Source organism: Onychomys torridus, chromosome 3 (genome assembly GCF_903995425.1).
Source record: "Onychomys torridus chromosome 3, mOncTor1.1, whole genome shotgun sequence".
In the NCBI taxonomy this organism is placed as follows: domain Eukaryota; kingdom Metazoa; phylum Chordata; class Mammalia; order Rodentia; family Cricetidae; genus Onychomys; species Onychomys torridus.
The window spans coordinates 65,252,069-65,276,059 of record NC_050445.1 but is presented as its reverse complement, the minus strand read 5'-3'; the positions used below and the strand labels follow the sequence as shown (position 1 = coordinate 65,276,059).

Genomic DNA, 23,991 nt, shown 5'->3' with positions numbered 1-23,991 from the left:
TTATGTAAAAATAAAACTTAAAGCCCTCCCTACTGTACAAACCCATGAGACACTTGGGTCAGGTGTATCACCTCAATGACAGGAAGACAGAATGAGGCTGTGGTCACACACTCAGGGCTCCGTACTCCACATTTCGTATTTTACTTCTATTTAACCATGCTACCGCTCTTAGAAAATGTTCTGAATGTGTGGCCTCACACCACCGTCTCACTTCTGAAGCACTCGATGGTCTCTGAAAACGGAATCTGTCTACAGCTTACCTTATTAAGAGTATACAGGATACAGGACTTTCTCCTGTCCAATAAAGACTGCCGTGGCACATAATGAGCATAATGAGATTGTGACAAGTTCATTAGGAAAGGCTTGCATCATATTTCACTATTTGGACAGCTGAATAGAAGCTGTGATCGTTGACATTTACACTGGAAAGCCTGACAGGCACAGACTCTATAAATGGCTGTGGTGCATGGGGCAGAAATAATTTCTCAAGCAGTTTATCAGTGACACTAGGGTGCAGCATTGTCCCTTTTCTGTTGAGAGGACCATTCAGAACGATGACGCCAAGCCAGAAACCAAGAAGTATAATCTAAAGGCACAAAACATACAAGGCTTTGCGGCTGCTTTTCTGCTAGCCACGTGGGAGTGCCAGGCCTTGGCCAAAAGTCGAATAGGCTTTCCCACGGAACAAGCCAAATGTCCCTTTTGGCCTACTGCACTGGCTCCGTGGTCTAAGAGTACATGCAGTGCTACAGGTCTGCAGACCACGCTGGGGGTGGCCAGGAACCCCAGGAGGAGTAAGCAAGGGAGGGGGAGCAGGTGACGGCCTCCAAGGCCCAGCGGGCAGATGCCCCCAAGACCACCTTTCCTTTCCATAAGGGAAAACTAGAATGTTTACTTTCCTGGGTCCCTCTTGAGGATCACACGCTCACAGAACACATTCCACAGTCCCAGGGAGAATAGAGTCCAGCAGTGAACAACAGGAGCTTGCCAGGCAAAGGCAGAGTAGTGAACAAAAGGGCCTGGTGGAGAATGCGTCCATTTTACAGGATTGTCAGGAGATGCGGTGTTGGTGGGTGCTCAGGACCTGGGAAGTCCCCAGACAAGACCAGACTGGCACAGACCAAATCAAAACAACAATAACGAAGTAAACTACCTCCCCAACACACAAATCAAAGCCAGCAAATGTTCTTTCAGCTTCAAAGCATTGGGAACAGCTTCTAATTTCCCAAAGAACCAAGTTATCAGCTTTGGGGTGAATTCCAGGTTTGAAGCAATCACGCTTAAATAGATAATTCTGTAGGGGCATTGTATTTTTTTTTGGGGGGGGGGGGGGAGGAGGAAGTCTTATAGATTCAACATTCCTTGAAAGTTATTTGAGATTCATAAAAATGTCAACAACCAATGATGATGGTGATTTTTAGCCAGGACCCCTATGCTCTTTCCAACCTATCTAACTTGGGGTGGGGCGCGGCAAAAGCACATTTCCAAATAGGATGCCACACAGCACGCCTTGTGAGAAGAAAGGCCCCAGTTACAGTCTAGCGGCACGAAAGCATGCACATCCTCACATGCACAAACATGTAGGCACGAATGAAGTCTGCAAATCATCACAGAGCAATGGAACGAGTGGCTGGAAGCAACACGTGAGCTGGAGAACAGGCTGCACAGAGAACTCACATCGGTTCCACTCCTCAGGTGTAGAAGCTAAAGAAACAAGGGTTAAGGTAGCAATTCCGAGCTGGGCATAGCGCAGTACACTCACCGTAGGGGCTTCATGCGATGACTTCTCACTCACAAAGTTACTCAGCCAAAGTCTAAGATGAAAACCTAGGTCTCTCATTCCCTATTTTGGTGTTCTGAGGGAAAATGTGACGGGGTAGCATTTTTTTGTCCTTGGCTTGGGAATGTAAGGAAAAACCAACAAGAATGATCTAGGACTCTCAATGAGAACAGGATGCCTCCCTGGACAGACTGGGCATCCCAAGTCATCAAGTGTCCTGTCTCTTATGGAGGTAAGTTGGATGTGACCACAAGCAGACAACAGATCTGCACTATGGAGCTTGCACTTGGGGCTCAGCCAAGCATGGAGAAGTAGCAGCGACCCACCCAGGAAGCACACAAGCTTTCAGAGCACAGCAGCGCGGCTAAGCGTCATGACCAGCCTTGTGCGAGGCTCTCTTCTACCCTGTCCCCACTCACCACATCAACTAGTAAGACTGTCTGCAGCGGCAGCTTGAGGCAAGAAAGAAGAGAGAAAGAAGAACATCATGGGAAAGCCACCGCAAACTTTTCATGTGATGTAAGACTATAATTGTTACTTACTCCAAGATTTTTCCTAGTTGATCCACATCTGAACTTCCGCGAAAGAGAGGCCTAAAAAGAGAAAAGACATGTTTTAAAAGCAGGCATTTCCTGAAGTTACGTTCCAGTCATTGTCATTATCACTGTTCAGCCGAAAGCCAAGTCTTCTTCACTGGTGGGAGGAGGAAGAATAACTGTCTGTCTCCATGCATTTCTCTTGCAATGGACACCCTCCTGTCGGCTGTTGACTCCTATAACTATGCACCCTGTTTCATGCCATCACACCAACAAAGTACCAAGGTCTACAGGCCCAGGCTTTTGGCTTTTTGTTTTCTTTTTGGTTTTGGTTTTTCAAGACAGTGTTTCCCTGTGTAGCTTTGCGCCTTTCCTGGAACTCACTTGGTAGGCCAGGCTGGCCTCGAACTCACAGAGATCCGCCTGGCTCTGCCTCCTGAGTGCTGGGATTACAGGCGTGCGCCGCTACCACCAGGCCCAGGTTTTAAAGTTCAGTTTACCTTGCCATGGGTGGAGCCCATCTTGGTCCCAGCCTCCCACTAAAGGTATGTGGGAGTCCTGAGGCTGTCCTCAGAGTGCCTTTCACACCACACCACTCGGGTACTTCTTTCGGGGCCTCTCTCCTATCTGTCCTGGGTCCTGGAGTGTACCACTGCTGGGTCTCTTTTCTTAAGGACTATGCCCCCGTCCTTTCTCTTAGTATTATAGTTGCTAACCATCACATGTTCAAAAATCTTAGCTCTGGGCTTCAGAGGCAACTGTGCCCTCTTCTGAACCCAAAGCCTTCCTTATCTACAGCAACCATTTCACTGGCAATGAAATAAGCTCCCTTTGTGGTATTTCTGGTGTTTCCCCATAAATCTTGTCCTAATACTTTTCCTAACGGACACACAGTTACTAAACATTTGTTGTTTTTGAAAACCTTGTTCAGTGAATGGCATAAACAGCTATTTTTTCCTTCCATTTTAATTTTTTTTTTTTTTTTTTATTTTTGAGTCAGAGCCTTATTGCAAAGCCCACTCTTGCCCGGAATTCATTATGTGGACTCTAGGTAGCTAGCCTCCAACTCACTACCCTGCTGCCTCAGCTTCTCTAGTGGCAGACCACCACTACCGGCTCTATTAATATCCATCTATTTTAAATATTTATGGGTTTTTGTCAAGAACTGTATTCCTTATTATATTAGATATTAAATTTGTGTGTGTGTGCGTGTGTGTTGCTGGCTACAAATCCAGAGCCACATATGTAAAAAATGAGCACTCCATTACAGAGGCAGCTGTATTCCCAGCCCTTACTTAGACAAGTTTCAGAAATAGCGAAGCAAAGTGAAAGTGCCATAAAACTCAAAAAACAAAAACAAACAAACAACAACAACCACTCACAAAATTATGGACTCTTAGCAGCCATCTTTGATAGAGTGTGAATGTTGTATCTAGCACATCTCCAAATGTTCCCCAAACAGGGTATCATTTAGTTTTCACAAAAACTCCAGGAGCAATAAAGTATTACCATCACCACTGTACATGAGGAAACAGGATCAACAAATGATACATGACTTAATCAATACCTAAAGATTGCAGACCTGAAATTCAAACCAAGTCTGCTTTGCTCCAAAGCCTGCCTTGTGCATCTCACGATTATGTGAAACACATTTATTTTCATGACTAATGTTCTCTTCGCTCAGTTCTCTGCAGCTAAAGCCACTGGGGAGAAGCAGTATGGGACTCTGGGAAGGGGCACTTAGAGTCCTAATACTTCACAAGCTAGTGCTGTGGGATCTTGTATTTAAACTGCTCTCCAAATGTCTACGAGCCTTTAAATTTTGTTGTACTTAAGGAACAAAGCAACCTATTAGCTTAAGGGTGCTGTGTTCTCTGCACCTCATTCACTGGTGGGTGCTATGTCTGAGTGTGGGGGCAGGCATACAATGAAAAGGTGGGGTACTGGGTGGGGGCTGTCTCCATGAATGGAATTCGTGCTTTAAGAGGCAGAAAAGATGCACCCTGGCCCTTCTGACTTGCGAGGAAGCAGCAAGAAGCTGGTGCGCTGGAAGCAGGCAACCTTCACTAGACACTGAATCATCATCTTAGGTTTTGCAGCTTAAAGGACCATGCACAACAAACTTCTGTTGTTTATAAACCACCCAGTATAAGGGATTCATTTACAATTATCAAACAGACTAAAACAGTAATCCTTTTGGATCCTTAAGTCTCTGCTCCATGGCTCAATCTTTTTGCTCATACTAAATTTTTACTTTTCCAAAGTACCGAATATACATTTTTTAGAAACAATATTTCCCTTTCTTTTTACTCAGATCTTTGCTTATTAAGATCAGAGTAAATTATGAAAATTATAAAGGCAAAGTCAAAATAACATTCTGAGGTGTAGGAATACATAACTGACCCTCCCTACTATTAAACAGGTTTTAAAAGGCTTGAGGGTCAGGGATACCAGGTTAACCAAGTTTATACACCGAGGAAGGATTACCAGCTAACCTGGGGAGCTGATTATGTGACTATGTAACCGGGCTAGCTGCATCACCTCTCATGAAAATGGGGGCCACAGAAGCTGGTGAGAAATTACTTTTGAGTATCACAGAAGTGCTTAACATCAATATTCTGGCCACAGCTACTGTGAAGAAAGCAAAATAGGTGATCTTGAATGGATGCCTCTCCTACGCAAAGGCAGGAGCCTGTCTCTTGTTCCGGGGTGTGTGTCTTAGGCGATTTGGGCAACCAGAACAGACTCATAAGCAGCGAAGGGTCATAGGAACAACAGAAATGGATCTCTCTCAGTTTAAGATGATGGCAAGCAGGTGAGGCCCACTTCCTGCTTTGTAAAACGGCATGGCTGCCTTCTTGCTCCCTCAAGACCCAATTGAAACAGAAGGTGTTGTAGAATATTATTTTAAGGAGGGTTACTTTTGTTTATGTTGCATTTGTTTAAACTCTGTGAAGCTGTGTTACTGTGCCTGTCTAAAACACCTGAGGGTCTAATAAAGAGCTGAATGGACCATAGCAAGGCAGCAGAAAGGATAGGTGGGGCTGGCAGGCAGAGAGAACAGATAGGAGAAATCTGGGAGGAGAGAGAAGAGATGGAGGAGTGAAAGAAGAGGGGGCCAGAGAAGGAGGGGGACATCAGATGTCAGCCACGGAGTAAGAGTAAGGTTTACAGAGAGTGGGAAAAGCCCAGAGACAAAAGGTAGATAATTTAAGAAAAGCTGACTAGAAACTAAGCCAAGCTAATGCCGGGCATTCATAAGTAATAATAAGCCTCCATGAGTGATTTATTTCAGAGCTGGGTGGTGGGCCTCCTAAAATAGAACAAAAGAGGAAATAAAAAACATTTTGGCGTACCAACTTGGGGCTCGAATATCCACCTAGAGCCTGAGAAAGCTGAACAACGACAACAAAAGGGATGTGGCTCCTGTAAGAGTTTCTGCCAGGCAGTCTCTGTTGGCCACTGGGCTCTTGAGCAGCTAGTACGTCAAGTAGGAACAAAACACTATAAAAATGCCTGCCACAGTGCAAGCATCGGCATTCTAGCGCGCTAGGAAGGTTGAAGGCACTTCCTGGTCGGACAAACCTTCAACCGGCCTTGAGTTTCAAGCTTGGCTTTCAGGACCTGAGAAGTGGGCGGAGCCAGCTGAGAGCCCACCAGGAGAATCCAGGTGTAGGTGAGCAGTTTAAAGGTTTGCTCACATGGTCAAAAAAGGCTGAAGATACACAATAAGAGAGATCCAGACAGAAAAACCTCTAAACAGGCTACAGTATGTTTAACAATGTGCATAGCTTAAGAAAAGGAAAAGGGTAGAGTCACAGATTTATAAAATAAAGTCTTTAATGAGAGAGTAAAAGAAAAAAAAAAGCCATGTAAGACGGGAAATACACAGGCAGTCTGGATGCTGTATGTTATTGTGTTGACTGAAGTTTTTGATTATTGAAAAGCAAAGGACAGCTGCAAAGAGACCTGGAATTGAAAGAGGGACTGTTGAAATAAACCAGCCTATATGCTTTAGGAATGTCTTAACTTTTAAAAAGTCAAAAAACCGATCTGTCAAATGGAGATCAAGGGGCAGAGACTTAAAGATTTTTGGTTTAGTGTCTTTTGTGGGGAGAAATGAGGTGAATGTGGCTGGATCTCTGTTACTGACACAGAGCTGAGCTGGAACGAAGAAAGAGGGCTGAAGGACAGAGAGAAGTAGAGGTGGCCAGACAGAAACAAACCAGATGAGGCCCATATTATCTCAAACTCAATCTCAACCCACTGCTGGAACACCACCGTCTGTCCTAGAATTCCTAAGAAGCCTTAGAGAGGCCCTACATGAAGAATGATTGTGGACAGGGATTTTCGATGGTACCCAGTGGGACAAATGCACACAAAAGAAAAAAAAAATGACGTAATTCCTTCTTTTTTAAAGGAGCCACAAAGCAAAGCCATTTTGTCTTTTTTTTTTTCTTTCTTCTGGGTCACACATGCTAATTCTTTTAAATGTATTATTTAAAAATAAAATCAACAGTAGAGATTAGCAAATCTGAAGGCTTTCGTTTTTGGTTTTTTTTCCCCAAAGTTTCAAATATATTTCTTTCATACACATTTTTTTTTTTCTGGTTAAATAATGAAACATGAAGATAACTACTTTCTAAGACTAACATGTAAGGAAAAATCATTTTTGTTACACAGGACATTTCCAAAGCTCGAGAGTTTTATACATTTCCTTTTGATTATCACAAACTACAATGACTTTAGATGCCTTTCCAATAGGTTAAGCACATCCTTACATAACAGCACCACACCCTTCTGCTAAAGGTACTGGCTGGCTCTGCCTTTCATGGGGCGGTTTCTAATCTTATGTCTGCTTTTCCTATCACGCAGCTTGGGATACTTCTTTTGCTTTATAAGACTGTTTCTATACTCGCCTCTTTTCTTTCTTTCCTTTAAAAAAAGTTTCAAAACTTTATCAGACCTTCAATCTGCAAAGGAGAATTCTAAATTATTCTGCAAATGAACACAGCATGAAGCTAAGCTCAAGTGCTTTTGGAAGCATCACCTTTAAGCCTTTTAAAGGTTTATGTGCATTTTCATGCTGTAACCTGTATTCCATGATAAATCACTGAACATTTACACCCAATCAACCAGAGGAGCAACGAGCGGGTCTCTTGATTAGTCACCTGACAGGTGCCTCTAACTGGCTTTCATCACTCGGCTTGCTTGCCTCCATAGCCAAGGGGAAGCTTCTGCATACTACCGTGAACTTGCAAAGCTGGAAAGAACAATTCTGTCCTAAGAGCCCCTAGCTGTTGTAGAGAATCTCTTCTTGCAGCTGGTGACAACTCATGCCCCACTGACAATACAGCCCTCCCATCATGTCTCACCTGTACGCCAACACTAAGCCCCTGACACTGTTAATTTCACATGGATGTAACAGCTTCTCCCTGACCCCAGCGTGGTTTCCTCAGCTCATTCAGACATGACTCCATCTGCATGAACTATTGATTCACTGCTCAAGCCATCACAGGGAATGGGATCAAACTTTATTCAGTGCCACACATGAACAAGCTGCTGAGAACACTCTCGCCGGCTCTCAGAGAAAGGAGCACAGCTGTTTCATGAAAGACAGCGTACCCAAAGCGAAAATAAAAAATCTGGAGAGTTCCTTTTATGGTATACTCTCAAATAAAGGAAAAAAGATAAATCATCGTTTCTGCTAGCCCAAAATTGTGTTATTATCCATCAGTCCTGTGTACCCCTCACCTCTATGCATATGTGGCTATAATCTACCTTATGCATGTTTCTTGAGATGTCTGCAGTCATTTTTTTAGTTTTGAATATGTATTTACGTACAGATGTATGCACCTATATACACATATACATAACCTCTTCTTAATGAGGTTCAGACGTGAAAACTGTTAGAGCCAGACTTGTAATCAATAGGAGCTCAGAGAACACGGAAGGAAGGAAGACATATTTAAAACAATAAAGAGCATATACTGATAAAGTGTAACTACAGAAAACACATTACAGTCACTGTCTACGCTACAAGTGGCCGAGGAGATAGCTTGGTGGGTAAAGGGCTTGCTCTATACACACAAGGTCCTGAGTTCAGATTCCCGGAACCCATAAGAAGCCTGGTCCAGGGGTGTGCAAATGTCATCCCACGGGGTCCAGTGCTCCAGTGTTGAGATGGGAAGCAGAGGAGGAGACTCCCCTAAAATCTGTGGGCCAGCAAGCCTGTGTAGGCAGCAGTAAACAACAGAGACCTCATCTTAGACATGGTGGGAAGGCAAGGACCAAAATTCAAGTGACCCTCTGACCTCCACATGTTCTCACCCACCCAGGCACAATGAATTCTTTCTTTCTTTCTTTTTTTTTTTTTGCATGAATTCTTTCACTTGTACATAGGGATTGTTTCCTATTTTGTCCCACACCCCACCTTTTTGTTTTGTTTTTTTGAGACTAGCTTTCTCTGTGTAACAGCCCTGGCTGTCCTGGAACTTACTTTGTAGACCAGGCTGGTCTCAAACTCAGAGATCTGCCTGCCTCTGCCTCCCAAGTACTGGGATCAAAGGGGTGTGCCACCACTGCCCAGCTCTTTTCCTATTTTGAACTCCCACATGAACTAGGGCTTTGTCATGTCACACTTTGAAATGAACTTATTTGTCAATATTTGTGTATGTGTAGATAATGCCTGGAGACTGAATATTACTATAACATCTATTTTGGGGTGTAGGATCTCACAAATGCCAAGTATGTACTCCACCACCAAGGTACACTTCCCCATTTGTAATGATTTTTATGAATAATATTTTTCACTTACTTCCAAGTTTTTCTGTTAAGATATTTCTTCCTATAACAGTTAATGTGAAAACTCTAGTTTTGAAACTTTATGTATTTATTATATATTCATTTAGGGTGTGTATACATTCATGCACGTGTGGAGGTCAGAGGACAGCTTTCAGGAGCTGGTTCTCTCCTTCCGGCACGAGGGTGGAGACCAAATTAAGGTCATAGGTTTGGCAGCAAGCATCTTTACTCATTACGCCATCTTTGATAGCCCTGAAATCCTTTATGAAACAAACAAATTTCATTTATATAGTTGAGCATTTTTTTCCTACTACGAGGAGAGTATTGCAAAACCCAATGGCAAAACTGCATTCCTTTCCAAGTACAGTGAAGTCAGTTCTCCATTCAATACCATCTGCAGCACCCATGTCAAAACAAACACTTTTTGGTGTTTAGTGGCAAGGATTCTTCTCAAGCCTCTCTTGAAATTTTCTTTTCATATCTTCCTTTCTGTTAATATATCCATGTATCTTTTTGGTGGTGCTGGGAATTAAACTTAGGGACCTCACAAGTGCTAGGCAAGCAGTCTACCACTGTGCTGCCTTTCCAGCCCAATGCTTAAAGGATGTTTGTTAACTGGAGAAAATATGGGTACATGCTGTACTGCAAACACCCAACTCAACCATTTCTCCCTAGATGACTTTAGGAAAGTCCCTTGGCCTGTTTTAGTCTTAGTTGACTCATTTGTAAATGGAGATAGTAACTCCTACTTCATAGGGTCCACTAAGTGATACTTTATCATATACTAGAATATCCAGCTTCAAAACAGATCCAAAAGTGGTATACACACATACACACACACACACACACACACACACACACACACACACACACACACACACACTGCTTTTGCTCCTGGTCAACATTATACTAGATGATAAAGGGCTTCAGATGGTAGAGAAGCAGGGAAAGAGGCCGGGTGTGGTTACACACATCTGTAATCCAAGCACTCAAGTTTGAGACCAGCCTGGTCTCCACAGCGAGTTGCAGGCCAGGCAAGCCTACATAAGTTAGGCCTATTTTCAGAAAATAAAAAAAAAAAAAAAACCACTAAGAAAGAAAGAAAAAAAGCCAAACCAAACCAAACAAACAAAAACCCCTCTCACATTTCCACAGGGAGCTCTCTGACATTTAAGCCTAGTAGTCTTTTCTCTGGGTTACTATGTATTTATTAGCCACATTAAAGATCTTGTAACTAATCCAAGAAAGAATGCCACTTTCCCTAAAGAGAGCTCATTAAGTCTGAACTGGCAAAACCACCCCTTCTTCTGTATGCAGTTTTGCAAAAATCCTCAAGCACCAAATAGTAAGCCTGTTATCAGCCAGCTTTCCTGGGTCAAATTACAAAGGGACCAAGTTTCAGATTAACATCCTTTTAAACAAACAACTAAGGAGAACCTACAGATACCACTGGTGAGCTCAAGGAAACAACATTTAAAAGTGGGGTGTTCCCTAGTACATGAGTGTACACGGACATGTCTGTTACAGAAAGGAAATGATTCATGCATAATGGAAGATGAAAGATTTAATTCATAAATTCTTCCATTGTACTGAACAGGCATGGAAGCCAGGGGTCACCCTATGGAACACCTCTGTAACCTGCATCTGAACTGTGGCCACGCTTCGGCTGCTGCCTTCCTTAATAGGTAGAGGAATTTTCCACGCACATAAAGTGACCTTTCTCAAAATATTATCTTACCTATTTTATACTTGCTCTATATTCCCTATAGATAACATCTAGAGATGTTATCTAAGAACGTTAACTTCCCACTGTACAATTACCACCTACTCAAGTCAGCAGATTCAATAGAAAAAGCAATTCATGGATTTGCTTAATAAATACTAGTCAAGTGATAACCCACTTAGCATATAAAGCTCTAACTTGCAGGCAGAGACAAAAAACCCTTGCTATAAAATGCCGTGATCTTTTAAATTCTATAACATTATATGCTCTTTATATATAAAGCATTTAGAGGGACTAGAGAAGTGGTTCAGTGGTACGTGCTGCTCTTGGGCTTGGTTCCAAGTACCTGTATTAGGTGGCTCACACCTGCCTGTAAACTCTAGTTCCAGGGGACCTGAGGCCCTCATCAGGCCTCTGTGGTTTCCTGCACAAACATGGTACACACACACACACAGAGTCATAAGTGAAAGTAAATTAAAAAACAGTGTTTAGGATCCATATAACATATTTGAACTACACTGCTAGTTTATACATACAACAAATTTATTAAAATGTAATGATATATTTATGAACATTCATATTTACCCTAAGAATTTTTGCTCCCTTAGGAAAAAAGATAAAGAAATGCATGGTGACGCAGAGATGCCGATGTCATGTTATTGATGAAGCCCCCACACTCAGTGCAGTTGTTTAATACTTACTATGTATGTGGAAGTGGCCGGATTGGCCCTCTTCTCTAGATGGAAATGGACCCACCTGAGGAAACCGCTTAGGAAGTGGGCAGGGTGCTCTCTGGGATGCCAACAGACAGAAAAAAAGCAGCAGTGGTTGAGAGGTTAGCTTGGCCAGGGTTCACCGCGTTAGGTGTCCCGAGAAGACTGCGCCAAGGTGAGAGGAGAGGGGCGGTTCCGCGCTTAAGATCCCTGACTGATGTTCCAGAAGACTATGCTTCAATTCCTAGGCAGTCTGGTGTCTGATCATTCCAGGATTAAAAAAAGGGGGGGGGGTGAAGACTACGCCGGGGGGGGGGGGGTTCGGGGGGACAGCTGGCAGGTCAGTGCAGAGAGAGACCAAAAGGGCCTAATTTGGCAGGAAGAGGCAGTGTGATGAGATGGAGAGACACTTGATGATCTGAAGAGCTACTGAGTCTGACTTGGGAGAAGAAGCAGGGTTTTAAGTTTGTAGTGTTTTTTTATAACTATGCAGAATGACACAGGAGTCTATGCGTATGTGCGCATGTGTTGGTGTGAGTGTGTGATGTCCATGACGATCAGGAGAGGGCTTGTATCCTTTGGAGCTGGAGTTTATAGTTGGTTGTAGCCACGACCCTCCTTGGTGTGGGTGCTGGGAAATGCACTCAGATCCTTTGCCAGAGGAGGACGTGGTCTTAACTCCAGAACCATCTTTCTAGCCACTAACAAAATTAATTTTAGCTATATGTTTTATAATTAAAATGTACAAAACAGTTAATTAAAACACTGAAGAATGAGTACCATGAAAACCAAGAAGTCAGGCATACTCAGGTATATACCCTATAGAACTGAAAACACATGTCTACACAAAGATTTGTGCATGAATGGCCATAGCATATCATTCCTAATAAGCAAAAGTAGCAACAACCTAAATGTCCATCATCTGATGAATATGAAAAGAATGAACAGCGATGTGACAGAACACCATTCAACCATAGGACAGGCAGGCAACTTTGAAGCTATTACGTGGAGTCAAAGCATCTAGTCACAAAAGAACACATCTAGTATGGGTCTGTTTATATCGATATATATGGATACAGATCTACAGAACCATGAGCTAGAGCTGTGGCTGTCTAGAACTGGGTTCACTGGGTAGTTGACTATATGACAGGTACAATATCTACGTTCCTGAACAGTTCATATGCTTAAATCCTACTCTCAAAGTGCTTAGGAGTGAAGGTCTTTGGTCGCGAACTAGGTCATGAGTGGGGCTAGCTAGAGGCCTTAGAGAAGTCCTTCAGGGACCCTCCCCAGGTCGCGCTATGAAGATATGCTGAGAAGGCTGTCCAGAAGGAAGTGGCCCTCAGACACGGAATCTTCTGGCTCTTTACCTTGGACATCCTAGACGCCCCAACTATAAGAAACAAATTTTGTTGTTTATAATCCATCAAGTTCTGCATCTTGTGACAATTGCTGTAGCTGCCTGAGACAGACTGTGAATGGGCACCGAGTTTCCCTCTGGGTGATGAAGATGTTCAGAAATACAATGTGGTGGAACAAGACAGTGAACCCACCAAACACAAGCGAAATGCTACAGTTTATACTAGTGGACTGTTTAATCAACCAGTTAAAACAAATAGTTAAGAAATTATATTTCTAAGCAAATATTACAGATTCTGGGCAGAAAACTACTTCTGGCTTAAATACAAGACAAGCTTAAGCACATAGTAGGGAAATAAATAGTGACAAACACATATTTTTACCACATAGTCAGAGCCTTCACCTGCGACACAAATTGCAATAACGTAAGAATGTAGTGAATCTCTACCATCTGAAGTACCATTCACTTAGGATTCAATAATACAATAAAATAATAAACTCCTGCCTCAACAAAAGGCAATGTTCTGATACCACTCCCTATTACACTCCGCACTGCCCACTTGTATTAATTTCTTGTTGGCTGGTGTCTACACCATCGCAAGCTCTGCCTTAGGACTAGCTTTTACAAGCCTGCTTCTGCGTCTACAGCATCTACTGCCCAGTTCCGTCTCCATAAAGGAGCTCGCCACACACATACAGAACGGCTGCTGTTCATCTCTTTACAAGGGTTTCCCCTTCTCCATCAACTCAAGTTCCTTGTTTCAAAATCTGCTATCTTGGTTTTTCAAGCTCACACGTTCAAGTGTGAACACGTGAATTTGCGTAAGTATGTGCACACAAGTGGAAATGCAAGAGAAACAAAACTGGACTTGACTTAATGTCAACGTACACTTCAGTCAGCCTGAACAAGGCACTAGGCAGTATCTGCCTGGAAATAATGAGTATTTAAAAACTGGGGCTCATTCACAATTATTATCCTAACTCAGAAATTGTTGCTCAAACCAGGCATGCTGGATGGAGCTGTTCCTTGGTGCCGACCTCACACAGGCAGGCAGGCAGGCAGGCAGGCAGGCAGGGATGGGCTGCTTGGAAGACCAAGGGAGAGAAGCACGAAGGAAAAAATACAGCAAAGGCACAATAAGGAGTAACAGATTAGAGAGGGGAGGAGGAGAAAGAAGCATCTGAAGGAAAACAGAAAGGAAGAAAGCCCCGAATAAAAAGGAAGGACTGATGCAGAGATGGGGAAATGTCCCACGAGAGAAGGGAGATGCCTCTCACAGGGAGGCGTGTGCTGGCATCTCAGTACTTAGGAGCATTGCGAGTTTGGTAACTGCCATAAAAACAAATCACTGAATGATTTTTTTCTCGATACCAGATGTGAGTAATTTATTGTCCTGCACAGGGCTCACACTGACTAGAGTATGAGGAATGTGGTGGTGTTGGCGGCAGGGGTCGAGAATGAGCAAGGGCAAGCACACAAGCTTAAGGAGGAGGGGCCTCCCATTGCTTTGAATTCAAACTGGAGATTCAAAATTAAACCAGAGATCATAAAATCATTCGAGCAAAACCCCACATTCGTATATTTACCGAGTCAACTGTCCATATACCTGAACTAGAAAGACCAAGTAATCATTAAGAGAGAAAGTCATTGGGAACGATTCTAACGCACTTTCTGTGTGTAGCAGCGGAGAACTGAGCTTAACTAGTGGCGTATACCACTGGCAGCAACTACACACACAAGGGATGTTCTCTTCCTCTGACTGGCTGACTGCAAGGCAATCAACAAGTATACCCACCTAATGATAACATTGCCATCATGGAATGGAAATAAAAGAAGGGCTGTTTTTTTGTTTTGTTTTGTTTTGTTTTTCGAGACAGGGTTTCTCTGTATAGTTTTGGTGCTGGCCTCGAACTCACAGAGATCTGCCTGGCTCTGCCTCCTGAGTGCTGGGATTAAAGGCATGTACCACCACAGCCCAGTGGAAATACTGCTTCTGAAACCACCTCTTGGTCTAGAGAGATGACTTAGTGGCTTGCTGCCAAGCCTGACAAACCAAGTTTGATCCCTAGGTCCCCACACGGTGGAAGGAGAAAGTTGATTCCCCAAAGTTGCCCTCTGAACTACATATGCATGCCACAGACTCTCTGAATCCAGGGGCCTCATTCTGTGATGTGGTACGTGTTTGTTTTTGCAACAGCATGTCTTAGGAATTCTGCTGTGGGTGGGATCACTACTGTATTCCCACACACAGTCATACTTTTGCAAAAACTATAATCCAAACAGCAGCAGCTATCAGCAAATGTCATTTTCTCCAGAGTGGAAACCTTAAAACTTGAGAAAATAATCACCAGAAATTTCTGAAATGAAAGAGTCTCTTAGCTAAAGTGCCTTATCATTAGTTTTAAATACACTTTGTTGGGCGGTGGTGGCACACACCTTTAATCCCAGCACTAGGAAGGCAGAGAGAGGCGGGGGTTTGCTGTGTTCGTGGCAGCCTGGTCTACAACGTGAGTTCCAGGACAGCCAGGGCTACAGAGAGAAAACCTGTCTCAAAACACACACACACACACACACACACACACACACACACACACACACACACACGTGTGCGCGCGCCCCCCTTCATGGGATAAGAGAGAAGGCTTAATGATAAAGGCACCTGTCACCAAGCCTAATGCCCTGAGTTTGACCCCTGGGACCCCCACAGTGGAAGGACAGTCTTCTAATCTCCACAAGCACAGGTACAGACCTACACACACACAAAAATAAGCCTAAAAAATTTATTTTAAAAAGCTTTGCTCAGAAAGGAACTATAAGCATCAGCCAATACCACAAATGTCCTAAAAGTTGCAGCAAACGGTTCAAACATTCCCTGTAAATCTGCTAAACAATGTAAGACTGATTTCTCATTTTCCTCTTAAACACAGAATCTACTTAGTATAAAACACAAACTCCAGCCCTTTAGAGTCAGAAACATTGTTATTTGTCTCTGAGAACTGTGAAATTAGTATTATGTCCGACCAACAAAACAGCACGGGTCCCAGCACATCCCACTGTACTGAACTTAAGCTCTCTTTTCGTTCTTTTTTATTTTTACTCATTTTACATCCATTGGTGTTTTGCCTATATGTATGTCTGTGTGAGCATGTTGGATCCCCTGGAACTGGAGTTACAGACAGCTGTGAGTGCCACGTGGGTGCTGGGAATTGAACCCAGGACCTCTGGAAGAGCAGCCAGTGCTCTTAACTGCGGAGCCATCTCTCCAGTCCAGCTTGAGTTTTCAAACGACTTGTTTACTAGATTTGTATTTTTAATGATGGGTGGATACTTCGAAGGTCTGTCTCAAACAGCACTGCAGCCCAAGTGGAGTCTCAACCCTGGAGATGTAGTACTTGAAAACTAGCGACAAGACATGGTCTACAGCCATAACAAAGCATGCCCCCGCCTCGGCTCTGAAGACAGGCGTCAAGGACACATTCTAAGATGTTATCTAGGCACACACTTTCGGCTACTCTTTTAGAGTTTGTATTGTATAGCAGGAGCGTATTCTCCTTCTTCTTTACCAATCGTGTGTGTGTGTGTGTGTGTGTGTGTGAAGACAGTTGGAACCCTGTGTGAACACAGTATTCACTCTATCTAGCTCATGTTGGACCGGGGCCCGATACTGTGTGATAACTCAACAGCTCTGTGCAGGAAACAAAGCCACAGCATTCCTCAGAAATTGTACAGACTATCTAGATGGAGCAGGCCCATTTGAATTTTTTTTTTCCTCCAGTAATATCTGAAGAATGTAGTTTTTCATGGGTGGGCACACTGACAGATGCAGGTTCAGATATGAACAAAACACAACTCCATGATTCAGACTCCGGTGCTGAGCTTCCACATCTTCAGCAGGGGACAGACAAAGGGACGCTGATGTTTAACAACTGAGATGACTCATCGGAGGAAGCATTGGATGTGCTTGCTGAAATGAGGCTGGTGAACAAAGCCAGCCCCCAGCCTCCCATCCCCCCATCCCTGCGGGCCAGTGAGGTTTTCATCTTAGGAAATGGAAGTGTCAATGTGGACAAACTGTCCTGAGGTATTTATAGCATAATGTGTAGTTTTCTTAAACTGCCTTTGAACGAAGACTGTGAATGGGGAAGGGATCTGAAATTCTTCTGCTCCTCTGTCATCAGAACGGAACTGTGTTAATAAAAACCCAGTTAGCCCTGCTAGAATTCTTAAATTTCTTTTTATTTTTTAAATTTACTTATTTTACATCCTGACCAGTATCCCCTCCCTCTTCTCCTTCCAGTCTCTCCTCCTACCTCCCCTTTGTCCCCCCAATCCTCTCGCCTCCATTTCTGTTCTGGAAAGGGCAGGCCTCCCATGGGTATCAACAAAGCATGGCATATCAAGTTGCAGTAATACTCAGCACTCCCCATGCATCAAGGCTGGGCAAGGTGATCCAGTATGAAGAGGGGTCCCAAAAGCCAGCAAAGGAGTCAGAGACAGCCCCTGCTCCCACTGTTAGGAGTCCCACAAGAAGACCAAGCTACACAACTGTAACATATGTGCAGAGGGCCCAGGTCAGTCCCATGCAGGCTCCCTGGTTGTGGGTTCAGTCTCTGTGAGCCCCTAGAGTCCAGGGTAGTTAATTCTGTGGCTTTCCTTGTGGTGTCCTTGACCCCTCTGGCTCCTACAATCCTTCCTCTTCTCTTCTGCAGGGTTCCCTGAGCTCTGCCTAATGTTTGGCTGTGGAATCTCTGCATCTGTTTCCGCCAGTTGCTGGGTGAAGCCTCTCTGGTGACAATGTAGCCCTGTTACACTTAACGGCTTTCTGCCTTGTTTTTTGAGACGGGGCCTCTCACACATGGAGTCAGCCAGAAAGCCCAATGACCCTCCTGTGTCCACCTTCCCAGCATGTGGACAGCATGTGCTGCTGTGTCCATTTTTCTGTGTGGGTCCCGGGGATCCAAACTTGGTTCCTCATGCTTGCATGGCAAGAGCTTTACTGAGTGAGCGCCCAACCCCAAAGCTTTAAATTTAAATAAAGTATTACTTGGTGTGTGAGAGTTTATGTGCATGAGCCTCTTCCCATGAGGCCAGGGGAGGACACTGGATGCCTGACAGCTACCGTTATAGGCATCTGCAGAATGCCAGGTTTGTTTCTTGGTGCAGGGATCCCAGCTCTGATCCCCATGGCTGCATGGCAATCACTCTTACCCATGGAGGCCTCTCTCCAGCCCTCAATTTCTATGTAGTGAAATCCATCAACATTTTTGCTTTTGACTTTCTAGTATTTTAAAGGCACATTTTCATTTTAGGCTCTGAAATATTTTCTAGGTTTCTTTATCCTCTCTTGGTCTCATTTACCACTGGAGTCTTGAAGCCAGCTGTCATTTGTTTGGCAAGTATTAGTGAAAATTGAATTAGATGACTATTTTTCTTCTAACAAGTTGACTGGCTGCTCTCCCTCATGAGACGAACAAGCCACTTACCCTGGAAGATGTGTGATCTGCGATGAAGTACACCTTCTCTTAGGCTGGGATCTGCATTCTGGGCTTTCTAGTCTGTTCTATTAATGTCTGATTCTTCTTTGTTTGGAACCATATTGGTTTTATGGTCAGAACTGCATAGTACACCATTCTGTGGTTAGTAACAGAAATTTCCTTCTATACACCCCTCTCCCAACAAGACGTGGTTATTTTCACCAATTTAACTCTTCCAAATACCCTGGAGCAGAGGCTACTGGAATTGTGAATTAGAGCTTAAAAAAAAAAATCTATAAATGAATTTGCAAATATTTTATATCCTTGTAACATTCAATCTTATTTAGGAAAGTGGAATACATTTCTCATATTCAAATAATCTTTACATTTATGTGAATTTTTATGTAACTCAAGATTCACTATGTTCTTGATGCAGTTCCATACATGCACTGACACTCATCTCTCCTTTGTGTTTTTGTACGAGGACTGAAACAGTACAATTATCAACCCTCGAGGAACTTGACTGTTGTTCTCTTCGAGTCCACAACCCTGACCTCCTGAATCCTGGACTGTTTTAGGTTTGAGAAGCATAAAGAAAGGAAAAAGAGCCCTTGAGGCAGAGTCTGTTTTATATTCATTGTGAGGAGACTCTGAACCTCCCGGGAGGGATCTAAAGGTTAAAAACCATGCACCCGAAAGCACCGAGGTAGTAAAACAGAGCTAATGTTCGAATTAGTGCTCACTGCATTGGCTTATCCTCGGGAAGTCACCTACTAAGCAGAATTTAGCCGCTAAGGTGTTATTTTTGGTGCATGACTTATTGCTACCCACTCCAACCCCCCGGGATTGATTCTAGCTTTTAAAAATACATGGAACTGGTAGTCTTGGCAGATCAGCTTTGCCAGGTAGATGTGCTGTCTCTAGAGTAGGACACAATTGAGTCCACTGCTGAGACTTCAGGATGAGACAGACACACCGAGTCTGATGTAATGGAAAGCAGTATCCGCCACCAGACAGAAGCCCAATTCTGAACACTGGCTCTGTAACCGATTAACAAACCACAGAGGGCAAGCTGACACTTAACCTCTGCTCATCTCTAAAAGCCTGGTGTCTCAGCTTCTGGCCATGCTGTGGCCCAGCACAGAGTAATAGAAAATTAGTAAGCCACATGAACACAGCATTGGCTCTGCCAAGGGGCAGGATGAACCTGACTGTTGAAAGCACCACTTCTGAGCAGGTAGCAAACACAATGGATTCTCACTCATTCCAAAGTTTCTCATCTTGGTTACCCCTACATCATCCTCTCCCTTCCCCCTATTTTCCTGGTTTCATTATGATGAATTTTGCAAGGAAGAGTTAATCCTGTTGATTTGTTCCTTTCTCGGGACCAAATCTCTCTAGGTTTAATTTACCCATGGTGCTCTGCTGTGCTGTTTACAAAGAACACGAGAGACCTTTAAAGCTGCTACAGTCTGGAAAATGACACACACAGGAACAAGCACGTTTCCTTCTTCTGTGTCCAAAGCAGTGAAGTTTATCAGCTGCCATGTCCCCCTGCCCCCAACTCTCCTTGAACGTGATCTTCTCCTTAGACTGAGGGACATACTGAGGCCCTGAGAGATTACATGACTAACGGGAGGTCTGCCATTTCTTTCATCTCTTCAGAGAATATTTACTCAGTGTTTAATGCTGTAAATATAGTTATAATAGAAATAGACTCATTTCTGAATGTATTAATAGATTTTTGTTGGCAGATGTGAACATTTTTAATCATGTGTGTTTGCCAGAGGTAGAATTTTTGTGAATTTCTTCCTCAATTCCCAGCACTGACACTGAGCCCAGATAATCTGGCTTAGAGACTTAACATGGATTGGGGGAGACAGCTCAGTGGTTAGAGCGCTTGCTGCATGGGAACGGAAGTTCAGCTCTTTAGACCCTACTTAAGTGTAGGGTGGGAATGGCAGCCTGAGAGGGTGGAGACAGAGAATCCACCTCCACTTTGCTAGACCAGCAGGATTCGTTACTATATTCTAAATCTTATCCTCATATGCACAGATATGTATAGCTACCACTCCTCATGAAAGAAGCAGTTCTTCACAGCACACGGAGACCAGAAGAGAAAACCATAACTGGACACAATGTAGAGATCAATGGACAATGGGGAACCCAGCCCCAGTGGTCACGGCCACACCACAGATCCTGCATCTATGGCTCAGAGAACATGGAGGAAAAGGGATGGAAATATTTGTATGAGCCAGAATGCCAGGAAACATGCATGGGAACAGTCTTTCCTAGAAATGGATGCGCAATAAACAAGACCAGAACAATAGAAATATCAGCAGTCATATTAATAGTAAAATTTCACAGGATCCTATCCCCAAGATAAAGAACATCAGCTGCCAGCTGTTGAAAGGAAGAGAACCTCCTTATTGGTTGTTCCATGCAGAGAGGTCCGCCTTGGACACATACACACAGACAACGAAAATGGATTTGGCAGGTTGTATTTATAATACACACACATATACATATAAACATATATGCATACCTATAGATACACAGTATGTGACTATAATAGTCAAAGAAGAAAAGGAGGGGGTGTATGGGAGGGACTGGAGGGAAAAGAGGAGAAATTATATAACTATTCGATTAAAACCATTAGAGCTGAGCAGTGGTGGCACACACCTTTAATCCCAGCACTCAGGAGGCAGAGGCAGGAGGATCTCTGTGAGTTCAAGGCCAGCCTGGTCATCAGGGCGAATTCCAGGACAGCCAGGGTTAAACAAGAAACCCTGCCTCAAAAGACCAAAAGCATTGTAATCTAAAAAGACATAGAGAATACTAACTACTACTACCAAGTGTCAGTTACCTGCAGGAAGGGGCTGCTTTGCATCTATTATTTTAATTGACTCTCTATCACACCCTGCTGGGTAAACATAATTCCTAATTTAATGACAGGAACTAACACTTTAAGAGGCTAAAATAAAAAAATAATCACATATCGGACTATAAAACCTTAAGTAATAAATAGCCAAGAGTATCGCCCAGTGGCAGTCACACAGGTTGATTATGTATTTTGAGAAAATATGTTAAAACTAAGATTCCAGACACATTCTCTTTTTTGAAACAGGGTTCAGGTATCCCAGGCTGGCCTCGAACTTGCTAGGTAGCTGAGGATGGCCCTGCACTGACCCTCCAGCTCCTGTCTCCTAAGTACAGGCATGTGCTATGATGACCATCTTGCCTGAAGAGAAGTTTCAAGATTTAGAAGCCTGTATTGTGTCCCCTCTTCTCAGCTAATTAATTAGAAGCCTCTAAAAAGGTATTTAGTAGGTTGTAAATAATGTTTGTCATATGATAACAAACTTTGTATACATCGAATGTTAGCTAATATGCACTTAGATTACATGGCTTCTATGTGTTGAAAGTTTCAAAAGATACTGTAATTTCCTGCATGTGTGGATTGCTGTTAGATGCTCTTCTTTATTAATTTACCGAAATGCAGCAAAACAAACCTCAAGGTATCTTTGGTCACAGGACATCAATACTATTTTTTATGTAAATGATTTATTGTGAAAGGCCAACCTGGCACCTGAAAGTGGCCAAGATGTCACTCAGGAAGGCGGTGGCAGGCTGACACTGAGCACTGAGCCACACTCACGGCCAGGTCCCATAACTGAACAAGGTTTCCCTGTCTCCTGTTTTACTGACCCCCATATTTGAGGTGAAGCTCCCGGTACCTTGCTTACTAACTTGGGAGTTCTGCCGATGTCCAGAGAGAAGGATGCTTCAGAGCAGATGTGTGTCAGCCTCCCTGAGCCTGCTCCAACCAGCAGCAGGACACTACTCAGGCTGCTCTGCTCACAACTGGCTGTGATGTGTAAGCACCATGAACTTTCAACTTCAATTTTTTTAAATCAATGCAAGGGTTCTGTGACTGCCTCAAAGTAACCTTACTTACACACTAAATAACAGTAAGATTGTGCACAAATTAACTATGTTTTCCTTGCTAGTACATGAAATACCTTTTGATTTTGAGTTAACCAGCCATTGGTGCCAATGGAACACAAGACATGATGCACTTTGGTTTCCAAGCAGATCCATTGTATTCCACTGAGGGCAAGATGACACTGACTGATAAATCCAAGCCCTGATTGTGGAATGATGAAACGTGGAAACAGTGAGCATCTTACACACACTGAAATGCAGTACAAGTGCTGGTGAAAACACCACTTTCCTGTTGGGAGCGGGTGGAATGCTTCAGGAGTACTACTCTAACTGTCCTCGGGGTTACTCTGGCCTTAGCTCTCCTGCTCCTGTACAGACACAGCCAGCCTTTTGGTACTCTGGATACACACCACTGATGGGGTTTTCCCTTACGTTCCTGAAAAGTCATACTTTTGGTACATGCTCATGGAGTGATGCCAGTCTGAAGCCCTCTAAATGAAAACATCACTCCTACAACATTCGTTTCCTCATAACTGTTCAAAGACAGCCATACTATTGAGTACTTTTTCTAGAAGATTCTGCATGGATGATAGGGTCATCTCTGCGTCCAGGTAACTTGTTGACTGGACCCCTGATACTTCTGTATTTTGGTGGTCTGAGGGGCAATGTTAGGACGCTGGCAATGGTGTCAAAGGCCAGTCAGTCATTTGCTTCCCCCGAGAGCAACTTTCTTGCTCATAGTATAGTGGACAGCATGATTTGGTGCTTAAAGGCTTCCTGTTCTCCCTGGAAATTGGAGTCACCACCCCAGGCACTGCCACCATGTTAGGCTCATACCCCGTGATCTCATCAGACTGTCTAGACTAAGCCCTGCTGTTCAGTGTCCTTTGTCCTCCACTTTGCTGTGAATTTTTTTTTTCTGTTGTCCTGCTCTTATGGGTAGTGACAGTTACTGGTTTCTCTCTTTTATCAACGGTTTCCTTTACCACAGACTCTATTCCTCCTGCTGGAAGCCTGGCATGATTGGAAAGCTGGAAAAACCACAACTGAACAGCCTGGCACTTACTTTAACAGTCGTTTCCAACCACAGATTAGTACTGTTACTGGATTTGACTAACGGCTCTCAGTCAGCCCAACTGTCAGCACTTGAAAACATTCAAGCCAGTTCAAGACCAAAAGGAAACATGAGCAAGTCCAAAGTGTGGTAGGGTTTTACCAACTGCTCCTCTCCTAATGAAAGGCACCTCTCCAAATAGCCGCCGCCTCCTCCCCCCCCCCCCCCCCCTCCTCCTTTTCCTCCTCAATAATTGGTAAAATGAATGGATCAGGAAATTCTGTACCCCCTGCTACAACCACCTGGAAGCTTAACTCAGCTAGTCAGGGTTGCCAAGGGCACCAGCTGGCATTAAGAGGGCACACAGCACCATTGTCCAAGAAATGTGTGTATATACTGTACCTTGTCAGTGCTGCCACAGGGCTATGAGTTAAGGGGCTGGCATTGCAGTCCACAGGGAAGGAGGGTCTCTCAGAAGCTTGGGGTTTAATGGGGGTGGGGTGGGGGGCTAATACTAACCTACAGCAAACAGACCATGTTCTCCATTCCACCATATACTCTCATAAACCAAAGGCCTAGGGCATTGGACAGGACTCTTTAAT

At 43.7% G+C, this 23,991-nt stretch overlaps 1 protein-coding gene across 2 annotated transcripts in view; it reads right to left on the bottom strand.

Annotated features, from left to right (window-relative positions):
- The window catches only part of Cdk6 (cyclin dependent kinase 6), a 209,254-nt gene that overhangs the window by 5,749 nt on the left and 179,514 nt on the right, over positions 1-23,991 (bottom strand). For both annotated transcript variants that reach the window (XM_036181413.1, XM_036181414.1), the window contains exon 6: positions 2,323-2,373. In XM_036181413.1, coding sequence (XP_036037306.1) covers positions 2,323-2,373 — 51 coding nt within the window. The remainder of the gene's footprint in view (positions 1-2,322; positions 2,374-23,991) is intronic.